The 16,004-nt window shown below is 35.9% G+C and overlaps 2 protein-coding genes and 1 pseudogene across 2 annotated transcripts; 2 read left to right on the top strand and 1 right to left on the bottom strand.

Annotated features, from left to right (window-relative positions):
* Positions 1–2,301: 2,301 nt before the first annotated feature.
* On the bottom strand, positions 2,302–3,322 carry LOC142632497 (uncharacterized). Its single transcript, XM_075806884.1, has 2 exons — positions 2,957–3,322; positions 2,302–2,859 (listed from the first exon to the last, which is right to left on the bottom strand). The coding sequence occupies exons 1-2, from the start codon at positions 3,305–3,307 to the stop codon at positions 2,302–2,304; spliced, it is 909 nt and encodes a 302-aa protein (XP_075662999.1). The 5' UTR covers positions 3,308–3,322.
* Positions 3,323–6,322: 3,000 nt separating this feature from the next.
* On the top strand, positions 6,323–7,672 carry LOC142632295 (uncharacterized). The gene is made up of 2 exons (XM_075806732.1): positions 6,323–6,451; positions 6,988–7,672. Exons 1-2 carry the CDS (start codon positions 6,377–6,379, stop codon positions 7,618–7,620), a joined length of 708 nt encoding a protein of 235 aa, XP_075662847.1. The 5' UTR covers positions 6,323–6,376; the 3' UTR covers positions 7,621–7,672.
* Positions 7,673–11,680: 4,008 nt separating this feature from the next.
* Positions 11,681–14,056, top strand: LOC142632496 (uncharacterized; annotated as a pseudogene).
* The last annotated feature ends 1,948 nt before the right edge of the window (positions 14,057–16,004 follow it).

Genomic DNA, 16,004 nt, shown 5'->3' with positions numbered 1-16,004 from the left:
AAAGCTGAGTGTTTGGCTAAAACTATAAAAGTTGCAGTTTGAGGGACAAATTACCAAAAAGGACAATGTATATATAAGGGAGTTTATTTCATACTTATAATTCAACTACTTCATATACTTACTAAATAATAATAATAATAATAAATTTATATTATTGGTATTATTTTAATAATGTTTGGGCAATTATTCTTTTTTAGTGGCATAATTATTTGTTATTACCATTAATGACTTCTTATTAATATTAATTAAATCTAAACAATTTTCATCATCATGAAGCACAAAATGAAAATGTAAAAAGATGATAAAATATACACCAATAATCCAAGTTTAAATTGTGCTATATAAAAATGTAAAAAGATATAAAATACATACCAATAATCCAAATATAAATTGTACTACATGATATTATACAAAAAAAATACAACTACTAATTATTACCCCCCCAAATAGAATTTGCAATGGAATCACGAAGAACCACCATTGCAGGATCTGTTAAAGTTCCTGAGTTTTGCTCATAACTGCTACATGCTTCACTATTACGTTCTCTTCTAGAAATTGAATCTTCATTGGCATTTATGAACTCCCTATCATCCCTATCATTTAGTCTAACAAAATTATGAAGAGCCATAGTAGCAGATACAATAAGTATTTGGATATGGAATGGAAAAGATGGCATGTTTCTAATAATTCTCCATTTATTCTTCCACACACCAAAAGTGCGCTCAATCACACATCGAAGAGATGAGTGAGCATGATTAAATTTTTCATGTCTAGTTCTAGGGCCTCCACCTCTCCTTCGAAAGTCCTGAAGATGGTATGATATCCCTTTGTATGGTGCCAAATAGCCTTGCATCATTGGGTATCCAGAATCAACTACATAATATTTCCCTAAACAAAGAAATTTAATTGTATTAAACACACACACAATATGTCATTATAATGAACAATTGATTAACCAATTACAAACCTGGTGGTGGGTGCGGAAAGTTGTTACTTTGTGTACGAATAGTATCAAGAAAAATGTGGGTGTCGTGTGCTGCACCTTCCCATCCAGGCAAAACAAATGTGAATAACATATCAAAGTCACATGCAGCCATCACATTTTGGGTTGGATATCCCTTTCTTCCAAAGTATGGAATGGACTTCTCAGTAGGTACAATCGCTATCACATGTGTGCCATCAATCGCACCGATGCAATCCTAATAAAAACATTAATAGTTTTCAGTTCCACGTGCATTGTATTATCTTATAGACAATAACACTTATTCAAATATACAATAGTACACATACTTTGAAATGTGGCCAATAAATTGGATGGTCTTGTATTTTGGTTGGAACTTCACTAAAAGTTGGATCCGAAGGCTTTACATATGCTTCTGCAAAGCGAGCACCTAACAGAGTGATCATCTTCTCAAAATGTCTACTTATGGTTTCAGCCGAATGCTGAAATAATTCTTGAACCATTCGGTTACATGTTCCATGACCAAGTATCGCAAACGATTGCCACTAACTCTTCTAACCTTATATTCCTTGAATGTTGAAGTCCAAAGTCACGTTGTAAAACTTGACACAAATTATGAAACACCTCCTTTCTCATTCTAAACATATTGTAACACAAAGTCTCATTACCTTCCATACAGCGTCTCAGCCAATCCCACCCCGTTTGTTCAGAATCATGACAAGGAGTCTTACTAATGTACTTATTGAAATATGTCACAACTGCTTCACAGGTAACTGTCACAAGCTGGTAAAACTCCTCGTTAGAATTGTCATTACTATCATCACTGTCAGAATCACTATCATTGTCATCATCACTGTCACTACTTTCATCATCATCATCATCATCATCATCATCATCATCATCACCATCATTGTTATCACCATCATTATTATCACCATCATTATTATTGTCAACATTGTTATAATCACTACCATCATGATCATCACAATAATTTCTGTAATCCCCATCCATTAATAGTTCCATAAAATGGCCACTCTCATGAGTACCATTATAATCATCCATATTGGTTTCAGCTACATAACAAAATAACAAATATTCAATCAAGACAATTCACAACATACCAAGACAATTCACAACATCAAGTACATAACACTGTAATGAAAATTTCAAATATGTTTGCATTACACATATATTAGTCCAAAGCTAATACTAAATATCACATAACTTAGTTTAAAGTTAATACAACATAGCAAATACAACATAGTTCATACAACATAGCTAACTTAGTTTAAAGCTAATACAACATAGTTAATACCACATCGTGTTAGTCACTTCGCTGCCTATAAATTATTGCTTGTAGCCACTTCACCGTGACTCGGGTCCTTAAAAGTTAGGAACATCTCCCTACGTGACTTTTTTAGAAAGAGAATGGAAGCTTCAACGACAAACGCAAAATCCACTCCAGGAAGTGCTTTCACAATCGCCATTACATTATCAATTGAACTTGGTGACTCTCGAGAAGTACCTTCAGACCTATTCTGACATACAGTTATTAACTCACTAATACGATTGTCCAACATTGCAGCTCCTCCTATCTTCTTCTTTTTCTTCTGTGAGGGTATTGATTCACTAGCTCGCTTTTGTCCTGAACTACGTGATTGACTAGTATTTCCTTGCTGCAAACTACCAATGTCTAAACTCATGTCACATTGGTTATCCTTAAATTCGGAGCTACCATCTGAATCACCAGCACCCTCTTTTGGCATTGTTGGAGGTAATGTACCTGAAGAAGGGGTCCATGCAGCTACCCCAGTTGCTGCAACATCCCTAAACATTATCTCAAGTTGTTCTAGATTCTGTGGACCTTTCTCTCGGAATTTTTTAGCTTTGGGTAATTCCTACAAAATGTAATTGTAATTTCACTCATATAAGAATAATATATAAAAAAAAAAACTATCTCCAAGTAACTACATATTAATAAAATACTCAACTCACCTTCAACTTCAGGTTCCACCAACAATCAGGAGCGGCAATCGTTCCCTTCACTGCATCCCAACCTAAACCTGTGTCAAGATTCCTCAATTTTTCCCACACTTTCCAATCACCTTTTAATACATCCCACCTACTTTTTAATTGGTCCTTATCATAGTTTTGACCGGTCTCCTCACAAAATTTGGTCACCAAATTGAACCAACCTTCGGAACTAAAGGCAGCACCTTTTGTTCTATTCCCGGCTTGAATTTGTTCCACACAAAGATTACAAAAAGTAGTTGTCCACGATGGATTAATATCCCAATCTGCTCTAGCCTTTTTTACCTCGGGGTTGGAAGTGGTATTTTTTCCCATCTATAAAGTTAACCAACCATAAGAAATGCAAAAAATAGAAGATTGTAAAAAATGCAAAAAACGCACAATCAATAACATAAAAAATAAGTTTACACATAAATGAGTGAAAATAATTAAATATGTGTCAATTTGCTCAAGTAACTAGTTCATATTTTTTAAATATGTGGGAAAAAAAATTTTAGAAGCTGCAGCCTTGGTTCCAGCCTCTGCAAGAAGAAGAAGAAGAAGCAGCCGGGCATGCCCAGGAAGAAGCAGCTGATGCATCAGCTGGGCATGACCCATCAAGAAGAAGCAGCATCAGCCGCTGGCTGCCGCCGTCGCTAAATCAACCACCCATCATTTCCAAAACCAGTCCCAAATCCTCCTAACAAGTCTCCCAAGATCCTACATTAATCAAATCCTAAATTGGCTAGCATTTCATGGCCACATAAATTGATCTCTTGGTTGGGTTGTCATGCCCCAGCAGCTGCTGCTGCTGCTGCTGCAGCTGCTATTGCTAAATCAACCACCCATCATTTCCAAAACCAGTCCCAAATCCTCCTAACAAGTCTCCCAAGATCCTACATTAATCAAATCCTAAATTGGCTAGCATTTCATGGCCACATAAATTGATCTCTTGGTTGGGTTGTCATGATGAAAAGTGACTTACTCTCAAGATTACACGTCATCATTCAAACCAAAAAAAAAAAAAAGAGCAAAATTTTACATTGTACAATTGTCCCGTTATGAGCTTCATAATGAAGCAATCATATTGGCAGATTTGACCTAATCCCTAAACTCTACACAAATACGACACATAGATCATATTCTAATTTTAAAAGATTCAAGCGAATTCATCGAACCGAATAGGCATGATTTTCGATTGGGGTTGACTCACAATAGTTTGCCTAACCCCAATTTTTAAAGACCATTTTTACCGTATTACTCATTTTTAAACCCTAGCTATATAACCATTTTTTTTTCTCCCTCTCTCATTCATTATTAATATTTATCCTCTTTTGCTTGTTTAGTTAGGAGGAGAAAATGCTTTTGGCAGACAGATGACCTGAGCTATTTGATAATGGGGTAATGGGCAGCATGGGACAACATCTCAGAAGTAAGAATAAACTAAAGTCCCCAAAACAAATTAACAAAGTACAAATAAATATAATGAAATAAAGTCAAGGAAGATATGGGTCATATACTCATATTCAGGGCTAACAGGAGGAGTACCTAATTAAAGAAACCTAATATTGGCATGGGAATGTCCCTCAAATACACGCATGCCCCAGCAGCTGCAGCTGCTGCTGCTGCTGCAGCTGCTATTGCTAAATCAACCAGACACCAATAAACTGAAAAAAGAAAAAGAAAAAAGAGAAATGACAGATATAGATGATATACAAACTACATTATACCATGTAACAAAGTTAACACCGCAAATTCCATCACTTCATGAAACTCACAAGCAGAACAAGTTGCTGCACAACCATAAGCCTAGCAAATGTTCACATGATAATTTAAACGACCATGCTATGCAATCCTAAACATTTAATTATCATCTAATACCAGTCTTAAGAAATGAAACAAATAAATAGCAAAATAACAGGACCCAACTGAGATCTAAACCCAAACTAAACAAATTATCCACATCCACATCCACATCCAATAACCAATAAACAAATAAACACACAACATAAATCCAAAATTTTGATTAATCAAAACCCTACACTGTTTCAAATTTGCTAATTGCTTACAAACAGATACTTTCATGAAATCAAAAGTTGATGAAGCTACCAAGTTTTATCCAAAATCACAGAATAAAGATAGTTTTTTTTTTTTAAAAAAAAAAAATAGAAGAAGAGGTTTCGGTTAGAGTGTGAGACTAAGGGGCCATAAGCATAGACTTGTAGCAGGCACCGTTCAAGTCACTGCTACAAGCATAGTGTAATTTGGAATTTGTCTAAATTAAAACATGCAATGGTAAAACAATATAATAAAAACATGACAGAAGTTGCAATATTGATTTTTTTTTTAGATGAAATACACCCTGTTTCAGATCTTAAAAAAAAAAAAAAAAAATTTCGGATCACTGTTGGTACATGGTGGATTTTGGTAGCAGATCAGTCTTGCTTGGTGCCTTTTTGATCAAATGCGTACCTTCAAGATTCCTGTCTCAGATCAGAAAAAAAAATTAAAACAAAAAACATTACAGATCAGAGAAAACGAAGAAAGCAGAAGAGGAAGAAGAAGAAGAGGACGAAGAAGAAGAGGACGAAGAAGAAGAGGAAGAAGAAAGCAGAAGAGGAAGAAGAAGAAGAACAGATGACTTACCACAGGGAGATCGGTAGCAGCACGGAGAAGGCAGAGCAGAGAAGAGATGAGAGGAATCAGCGTCTGAGAGGAATCAGCAGAGAAGAGATGAGGGTGATTCGGTAATTTTCGGTCTCACCTATCCGTTGAGCTGAAAACGTTTGATGCGCGTTTGAGATATGGACCTCAGACCACCATTTCAGAAAAGTTGAGTTTTGCCTTTGCCTTAAAACGCAGCTTTTATCTAAAATCTGCGTTTAGGCTTCACCAAACGCCCAGCCACTGCCAGCTTTATGAAAAAGCTACGTTTTGGGTCCTAAAAGCCCAACCAAACGGGCACTTATTAGGACTACACAGTTTCTTGGTCTCAGCACTTAGTGCTTCTACCAGATTTGGGTTTTGGTTTATGGCTTCAAAGATAGAGGGTTAGATCAACCCTTCTCCTGAGTTCAAACAAAATTGATTGTAAGATTTTTAAGATTATGGGATAAGACAAGGAGAAAGGAGAAGAGAAGGAGTTTAAGAGTGGGAGGGAAGGTCTTGGGACAAGAAAGAATAAAACTTCTAGGAATTAAAATAGATTAATACAAGAGAGAGTGATTAATTAGGGAGGTTGGATAAGGGAAGTTAGAAATGAAACGGGAGTAGAAGAAAGAAGGTATAGAAAAAGGTATAGAAGAGACCTCGAGCCAAAGAACTCAGGTCAGAGAACCTCGAGCCAAAGAACTCAGGTCAGAGAACCTGGATGCTAGGCCAACTTATCCAACCCACTGGTACTCCATGTTGGCTGCTCTCACCCCTCACCATTCTTTAGCTTGGGATGTTGGCACCGGCAATGGTCAAGCTGCTATCGCTGTTAGTCCCTTTGTTCTCTCTCTCCCTCTCTCTAATACATTATAGTTTGGCCCATAATATTTTTTTTTTGGCAATTGAAGTTTGATCCATCTTAGCCAGTTTCGATTGAGCAATTTACATTTTTTTTTTTTTAACGTGGGTGTTAGGGATGGAATCATTCGTAGACAGGCCTTGTGAAAGTTTAGCTACATAAAATTTGCATTTGATTTCCAAAAATTGAAAATTGACCTAAAAAATAAAATAAAATGGTGACTTAATTAATATGCGTTAGGCATTACAATTTTCTTACTTGATGTTTGGGACCCAAGGTTTAACTTTAGGAATATTGGGGTTTAATTGAGGTCCTGTTATTTGATTTCACATGAAGGATTCATTGGGTGCTTTATATTTATATTCTTGTCTGTGTTTGTTTTTATTTTTTCAATTAACAACCTTAATTGGTTTTTAGTAAGAAGAATATTAGACATAATAATATGTTGTTTTGAGTATGCATAATCACTAAGGCTATAAGAGTTGCATGACCTTGTTCTTAATAGGTTGCTGAGCATTATGAGCAGGTAATTGGAACCGATGTGAGTGAGGCACAGTTAAAACTTGCACTGCCACACCCTCATGTTCAATATCTCCATACTCCATTATCCATTGCAGATGATGAATTAGTGGGCCTAATTGGAGGAGAAAATTCAGTTGATCTAGTGACTGTGGCTCAAGCTGTCCATTGGTTTGACCTCTCAAAGTTCTACTCACTTGTGACACACATTCTAAAAAAGCCAGGAGGTGTAATTGCTGTTTGGGGTTATAATGACATAGTAGTTAGCCCCTTATTTGATCCCATAATGAAGCGCTTTCATGACACCACTCTTCCCTATTGGAACCCAAATATACAATACATATTTGATCCTTATAAGACACTTCCATTTCCTTTTGAAAGTGTAGGTTTAGGATGTGAGGGGAAACCACAACTACTAGATATGCCAAAAGAGTTGTCATTTGAGGGATTCTTGAGAATGTTAATGTCATGGTCTGCAGTAATTACAGCCAAGGATCAAGGTATTGATTTGTTATCTGAAAGTGTAGTTAAAGAGTTTGAAAATGCTTGGGGAGGACCTAAATTGATCAGATCAGTCATTTATAAGGGTTTTATGCTTGTTGGAAAAGTTAAACTTTAGTTTTCTTCCTTTGAATTTCATTGTAAAGACAAGGTAAGGTGTTGGGGAAAGTGGGGCATGTTGTTTATTATTGTTGCATAATATATATATTGTAATGGTCAATCATAATAAATTAATATAGCCTTCTCTTTATGTCCTGTTGATATTTTCTAATTTTCTTTTATCTTGAAAATAAATTGATGATTCTATGAAAAAAAAGAGAAAATAAATTGGTGAGAAAAATAAATTGATAATGTTTTTGAAAGGAAAATAAATTGGTTATTTAAGGTAAAGCAAATGATTCTAAGAAAGAGAAGTGGAGACACTACAAAAAAAAAAACTTGATTTTTAGCTGTGGTTATAACCACTACTAAAACTATTAAAAACTGCTACTAAAAGTCAAATAGTTCTATACCAGTGGTTTTTAGAACCGCTACTATAACCTAAATTACCGCTGTTAAGTTTCCGTCATTATAAGTTATAACAATGGTTTTAAGAATTGTTGGCATAGAAAATATCTATAGCAGCAATTCCTAGAATTATTGCTAGAAAATCAAAAGCCGCTAGTACACTCATCTCTTTATTCTGGAATTAATTATCTATTCCAGTGGATTCTTTAGTGGCAGTTTTGTAAACCGCTACTAAATTTTTTTTGATATGCTAGTATACTCCTGTTATCTCCGGCATAAATTATTTTTAATAGTAGTTTTGAGAATTGCTATTAGAGATTCTTTAGCAACAGCTCTATAGAATGCTGCTATAAAGTTAAAAAATTGCTAGCTCTCTCGTTCTTACACTTTGTTGTAAATTAGTTATTGCAATAGAGAAAACAATTGCTACTATAGGTTTCATATAAGAGCACTTATAAAAACCGCTGCCAAAGGTATAAAAATTATTGAATATTACAAAAATATATTTTTGGTTATTAATTTGTTCCCTTAAAATTAGTAATATAACATGTTTGAAATGTTGTTAAAATCCACAATTTCAAAACTCAAAGTAATAAAGTATTTGTAAACAATTAATAATATTGATCCAAATCCCAAATAAAGCCTTACAATTTGAGGTTTGAAATCTCAAATAGCCAAATAACAGTATAAACAATATTTTTTGGTACTTAAGACAAGACAAAGATAAAATAAATGTAAATGACATACAGTAAAAACTAAGACTTTAAATATTCCCTCTTTGAGGCATGCTAAACGTCACTCCAACAACAAAGCTTGGCCTCCTTTTATATTCCAATGTATTGTTTTAGTTTCCTGGAATACAATAAACCATATATTTGCATTAGTATAAACTATCTATATGGGCAAATATGAGAGAATATATCAAATGGTCCTTGGAAAAAAAAATAATGACAAATACATATCTTTTCACATGCATTATTTTTATTGCATTTCCTCTATACCAAGAGTAAACAAGCTTAGCATAATCTTGGCAAGTGACTATATTTGTAACCTCAGCCATTATTTGTGTTGCAGTTTTTGACTCATCAAAGTGCTTTGCTTTCAAAGCACGCTTCCAATTCCTCCATTAGTCATCCGACCTCTTTAAAGTATGACACTTGGTTATCCTTCTTGCAATCTCATCTTGAAGGATGTCAAACTAAATCAAAATATTTTTATTGTCATATCTATATGAAAATATTACCGTAGATAATTACTCACATATGTCTGAAAATAAAATTAATATTTCAAAAAGAAAGAGCACACTACACAGAATACTATTAAAAATTCTATGAATGAATGACAGCTTTTTTAAAAGGGAGAAAATTTGTGTGTGTATGTGTGTTTTGCAAAAAAAAAAAAAAAAGGGAGAACATTTAATGTAGTTAAATGACTCTTTTAAAAAAAAAAAAAAAAAGGTTAAATGACTTAACTCTGGAAGATAATTATTATATTTTACCCATTGGTTATTATGGTGTGTATTGGATCTTTACCATTTCAAAATCATACATTATTTCATGTCTTAACTAAAAGTTTTATAGGTGCCCAACAAAAGTTTTTCGTGAACTGTGATAATATATATTCCTAGGAAAAAAAAAAAGACTAATTGCTCCCAACTGAATTGTTGAGAGTAAATGAGTGTGAGAGGATAACGATCATAGTCCAAAAATTATTGTTAAGTAGTGTGCCAAAAAGTTGTATTAGGCTCCCATAATTGTTCATTGTATTTTTGGGTGTCCCAAAAAGACATGTTGATCTTTCCTAATTTGATTTGTATGTAATTTGATCTAATTAATCAATTTGGGTAATTGGTTAATTAATTGGAGTTAATATTTATAACTCAGCTGTAAGGACACAATTCGGGCCCGGACCCACAATTAGAAGGGGATGGGCCTGAGAGGCCTTTTTACAATGAAATTTGTAGAGAAAGTGGGCTTAAAATCTAGGTTCTAAAGATGTTTAGGTAACAAAGAATGATGGACTTTGATCACAGTGGCATATATGAAGAACTGTTTATATGAATACGAAAGAAATCTTCTCCTCAGACATAAGCCGATGATAATTTGTATTTCTGCTTCCCAAGATAGATTACAATTATGGATCATAAGGTCTACCGTGTCCTCCCCTTCTTCTTCCTTTGCTTAAGATCCCTTTTTTCTTTTATACTTCCTCCTTTATTTCCTCTTCACCCTCCACGTCACAGTTAGATTGCTCCTTTAGATACTTGTTCCATCCACCTCCCCTGAAGTCTGTGGAGATAGGAGCCAAGTTCCACTATGATGCTCAGGTCTCACTTCCTTATTAATGCGGCTAGAATATCAGTTGCAGAGCATTCAATGCGGGGGCGGTGGTAACAACTTTTATCTTAGATATTCCACCCTCCTTCTTCTTATCCTCCATGTGTACTGTGACTACCCTAACCTATAGGAAATTCTAGAGCATAGCCTGTGGATATTAACCAACCCTTCTCCTACCTTGGTTTCACATAGCTGATGACACAATCTTCCTCGGACATATTTATTCAGACATTATCTCTTTTTTTACTTTGTATTTTCTTATGAGTTAATATTTATACATCCTCAGACCATTTAGTGTCCTCAGACTGGGCTTCTAGCTCGAAGAATACCCTTGGACCACCCCACATATATTTCTGGGCCCAAGGACCCTACACCAACAATAGTAATAATGCTAATGCATTAAATATACTTCACATATGTAATAATCAATGATGATCATAAATAGTCATTAAAAGGCTTTGCAAGCTGATGAGACTTCACTGGTTCATCCCTGGGGTCATTTGTTGGAGGACAATTGTGCAAGTCCCAGTCTGCTGAGGATTTGCCTCTTTGGCTTTGTCCATTGTAATAACAAAAATGCTACACACTACTTAGTAGTGAATTTATCAAGGGAAACAAGGTGGAATGATAGTAGGGCGGTTACCTAAGGCCCCTAAATTGAAAGGCTTCCAAATTTTAACAAATAGAGTTTTTATTTTATATATATATATATATATATATATATATATTTATTGTAATAGTTTTAATTAAGCGGCCAATAAGTAAAATATATATATATATATATATATATATATATATTTTATTTTAATTATTCTATTGGACTGATCTTAATTAATGAGAAACAATTATTTAGTCACCAAATTAAAAAGTTTGAAAAGATGAGAACAAAACTTTGTCAGCTAACTCTATATCTTAAACGAATGTATATTCTGTGACTCATATATGAATGCGACACCTCTGTCTGTCCATCTTCGACAAATGTAAGTTTCGTGTCAAATTCATAGTCTCACTAGTCATCCATCCAATCCAAAGTCATTGATTCATTTATTTTGAGATAAATGCAAGTGCATAAGCGCATGCGTCAGAAATTTCGGATATATTACCGACTACTACAAAAGAAAAAAAAATACTAGCAAATTCGATATTCACAAGGTCTATAGGCTCCACACCGAGCTTAATTCAGAGAATGGCTGGTTTGTTTTGTAAAGATAGTAATTATCTGATATATTTGCAAAACCCAATCTAATCTGATTTGGGACTTATCATTTATAGAGTTGTACAATTGTATGAGATTCAAATACAAGAAGTTCAAAAATATAAATATCTCTACCCTATCCTATCTCATCATATCTCAATCTAAAATTCAAATCAAGTACTGAAATATCTATCTATAGCTGCCACACAGATCAGATCTAAATTTGAATTATATGCAGCTACATTACAGCTACACGGCAGCATTATGCAGCAGCTATTATGCAGGTAAAACACAACTACACGACACCACTATTTTGGCTGGCAATCTTATCCTTAACATGTATGATAAGAAAACTGAAATTTACTTGGATGCTAGGCCAACTTATCCAAGCGACTTGTACTCTATGGCTGCTGTTCTCATCCCTCACCAGTCACCACTCTCTAGCTTGGAATGTTGGCACTGGCAATGGTCAAGCTGCTATTGCAATTAGTCCCTTCTTTCCTCTCTCTATATCTCTCTCTCTCTCTCTCTCATACTTTGTAGTCTAGTCTTTTTTATTTTATTTTATTTATATTTGTTATGAAATTGGAGTTTGATCCACCTTAGCCAGTTTTTATTAATCAATTTAAAAAATAAAATGGTCACCTTGACTAATAAGTATTTGGCATTATTACAGTTTTGTTTTGTTTTGTTTTCTAGTTTTAACTTGGGGATTCGAAGTTAAACTTTTTGTTGTCTGGTTCTGCATAAAAAATTGTCAATTTTGTTTTTCCCAATTAACAACATATCTTAATTGGTTTTTAGTAAGAAGACTAGGAAAAGTATTAGACATATAATAATAAACTGTAATAAGTATGTATAATATCTACCTTTCCAGTAAAAAAGAAAAAAGAAAAAGTTTGTGTAATAACTAACACGGTTCGAATTGCAATGACATTCTTATTGTTAGGTTGCTGAACATTATGAGCAAGTAGTTCGAACTGATGTGAGAATGGCACAATTGACTCTTGCAATGCCACACCCTCGTGTTCGATATCTCCATACTCCGTCATCTATCACGGATGATGAATTTTAGTTATCACGGATGATGAATTAGTGGCACTAATTGGAGGAGAAAATTTAGTTGATTTGGTGACTGTGGCCCAAGCTGTCCACTGGTTTGTGATAGGCTAAGAATGCATGTCAAGTTAATTAATTAGATTTAATTACATGTAATAAGCGTGGTAGCACAAACAAATCACCAAATAACTAAATGCAACAAAAAATAAATTTGACACAGGTGGTTTGTTTATGAATGGAAAAAACTACTGAGGTAAAGTCCAACTAGGCGAATTTAAGGTCACCACTCCCAAGGATCCACTATTATCAAAATAAGTGGTTATAAGTAAAGGAATCCCAATACCTTATACCAACCTACAGTTGAACCCTTATCCCAATACACAATTGGACTTATAATGTAGTGACAATCTCTTATTTTAATGCATGGTTCCAAGTATGTAACTAACCAATTGATGCACGGATCTCAGTACACGATTTACTCCTTTGCACAAATCCAAGTACGTGACTAACACACCAACTTGAGGAAGATGTTGGCTGTAAAGCTCTTCAGTTCATCTAAACGATGAAGATCAAGAAACTCATTGGTTACAAAACCCTTGGCACAAAGACGCAGTAGCTTCTTCAATGAAAAGATGAACTAGGTCAATTTTTGTCTCCGGTCACATGATGCACGAAGGGATGCTCTAATTCCTTGTGCAACAACCTGGTGACGGTCTTTAAAATAATTCTTGTATATGTCTAGGGTTGTGAGAAAAGAAACTCTACACAAATAACTTGGATATGGTGAAAAGCAGATCTGGAAATCTGATTTTTGTAATTCTCGATAGATAGGTTATCTATCAAGTTGCTGTCGAGTATTGGGCTAAAACTGCCTTTTAAACCTCGATAAATACAATCTATCGAGCTAGCTGTCGAGTTTTAAAATATAGCACTTCCTCACTTATTTCTTAGACAGATTTGCATGGCTTCAACTCTTGACTTGAACATGTTTTTTGAAGACTTAAACCATCTTAGATCTACCTAATTACAAGTAAAGTGCGTCTTGTCAAAGGATTAGCCAATATACAGTAACATATGTTCTAACAAGTTCCACATATGTCCTAACAATTTGACCTCCCCAAGTTCTGCTCTCTCTTGTGACATGCCTTCTAAGAAAGCCAAGAGGTATAATTGTTGTTTGGGGCAATTATGACATAGTAGTTAGCCCCATTTTTGAACCCGTAATAAATCACTTTCATGAAACCACTCTTCCCTATTGGAACCCAAAAATACAATACATATTTGATGCTTATAAGACACTTCCATTGCCATTTGAAAGTGTACGTTTAGGATGCGAGGGGAAACCATAGCCGCTAGATATACCAAAGAGGTTGAGAGTGCTTGGGGGGGGGGGACCTAAATTGGTTCGATCATTCATATATAAGGGTTTTATGCTTGCCGTAAAAGTTAGACTTTAGTTTTCTTTCTGAAAGCTTGAATTTGTGTTAAAAACATAAGAGCTATTTAGACCCCAAAATAAAAAATTACAGCTCGGTTGATTTTACTCTAATTTAAACTAAGTGCGGAATAGAGTAAATGTGAGCAAACAAACAATACAATTACTCTAAGTCATATTCAACAAATCACAGCAGTAAAATGAAAGCTAAAAGAGTTGGGAAGAGAGATGCAAACACAAGATAACACTCCGATGTATTATTGAAGAGGAAACCGAAGAACTCGGTGAAAAACCTCTCCACCACCTTTCAAGCGGTAAATCGATCTACTATACAATAAGTTGGGATACACGAATAGTAAAAGACCCTCCAAGCCTAGTCTACCCAGTGCACCTAAGCCCTCCAAGTTCCTACTCCAACAAGGTTTCTCGGAACCGTGTCTTGTCTAAATTTCCGGATCCCGCAATGCGCCCGATTGCATCTGCCAAAGTTTGGCTTCTCCCAATGCTTCCCAATAGCACCAAAACCTCACTGGATACTTAGTATGGGTATGGCAAGTGTTTGGGCTATCAATCTCCCAAGAATTTAGAAATAGAGAGGTAGGAGTAGAGGAACATCACAATGGATGGTGTAGAGAATTGTGGGTATGACAATCTCACACTCTCAAGGGTTTGAGGCTAGGGTTTTCTCTTCTAAAAAGCTCTCTACTCAATATATGGGTAATGATGGTTGTAGGGGTCTTGGGCCCAGTAATTTATAATGGACGGCCCAACAAGGTCTTTTGGGCTAGAAACCCAAATCCGAAAACATCAAAATGATCGTGGAGTGTTTAAGTGTCCCATACCGTCCGAGGAGTAGATTTGTCCTCGGAATGTTAAGCCGAGGATACACAGTATACGTGGAGGACAGCAGAAAGAGCGGTGGAATGTCTAAAGTAAAGCTGCTACCACCGCCCATATATTAAAGACCCTGTAATTGATACGCTGACAATAGAGATGGAAGGATGGGACCTGAGCATAGAGCTTGGAACTTGGTCCCAAGTCCCAGCGGACTTTAGGGAAGAATGGATGGGACAAGTATCCAAAAAATAAGGGTCGCGGCCATAAAGTGGAAGATGATGAAGAGAAGAAGAGGAGTATTAATAGGAGGGAAGGCATACGAAGAAAGGGGAGGCCTTTTGAGAAAGAAAAAGTGTATGATAAACATTATTTGTATCCACACTTGAGAAATACTATTAGAAACTGTCCTCGGAAAGCAATTCAGGAGGAATTCTCAATATTACTCTTTGCAAACGATTCTTTGTTTTGTTCCATTGGGCCCAAAGCCCGTTCTTTTTGTGATTGTCTAAAGCCATCCTTAAAATCTAAATTAGAAACCCATCCTCTACAAATTCATTGTGAAGAAAGGCCTTTCAAGCCCATTTTCCTCCTAGTCGTGGTTTGGGAATTTGAATTGTGTCCTTACAATTGGCGCCATCAGGGAATTTAGTTTTTAAGGAAGTTTAGGGCATCATGGTAGGATCGGAACCACCACGAGTGCGGAGTCCGTTGGCTCCCGGCGTGAGGATCACTCCTTACGTCCCCGATCATGCGAGAACCGAGAAGGAAGTGTACATACTACACACACCATCGAAGTGCTAGTCATTCGCAAGGAGGAAGTAGAGTTCCTTATGAGAGGAATGCCGTGGCCATGCGTAAAGAGATTGACGGCCTAAAGAGGAGGCTGGCGTCACGAGAGGAGAAGGAGAACTCCTCGATCTCTCGACCCCTCTTCGGAAGGATCCGAGGATGACAATTACGAGCGGAGATCCGAGAACTCCCCCAGTGAATATGTCTCTTCCAGGAAGACAATGCATGGAAGGCGTGGCGGAGACTACCCCCACAGGGGCTTGGGAATGACACAATGGGAAGAGCGTTACACCAAATCTCCGGATCACCCTTCGCGTGCGGTGGAGGAAGGGAGGTTACCTCGG

The sequence above is a fragment of the Castanea sativa genome, chromosome 4, assembly GCF_040712315.1.
Source record: "Castanea sativa cultivar Marrone di Chiusa Pesio chromosome 4, ASM4071231v1".
NCBI lineage: Eukaryota > Viridiplantae > Streptophyta > Magnoliopsida > Fagales > Fagaceae > Castanea > Castanea sativa.
Note: the sequence above shows the minus strand (reverse complement) of the source record. Positions and strands in the feature narration are given on the sequence as shown.

What these genes read in the sequence shown, in the direction of transcription:
- LOC142632497 (XM_075806884.1), bottom strand. Translation starts at nt 3,307, where the DNA reads ATGGGAAAAAATACCACTTCCAACCCCGAGGTAAAAAAGGCTAGAGCA. An exon ending in GGTGGAACCTGAAGTTGAAG is followed by an intron (nt 2,860 to 2,956) that starts GTGAGTTGAGTA and finishes TACATTTTGTAG; the next exon opens with GAATTACCCAAAGCTAAAAA.
- LOC142632295 (XM_075806732.1), top strand. Translation starts at nt 6,377, where the DNA reads ATGTTGGCTGCTCTCACCCCTCACCATTCTTTAGCTTGGGATGTTGGC. An exon ending in ATGGTCAAGCTGCTATCGCT is followed by an intron (nt 6,452 to 6,987) that starts GTTAGTCCCTTT and finishes TGTTCTTAATAG; the next exon opens with GTTGCTGAGCATTATGAGCA.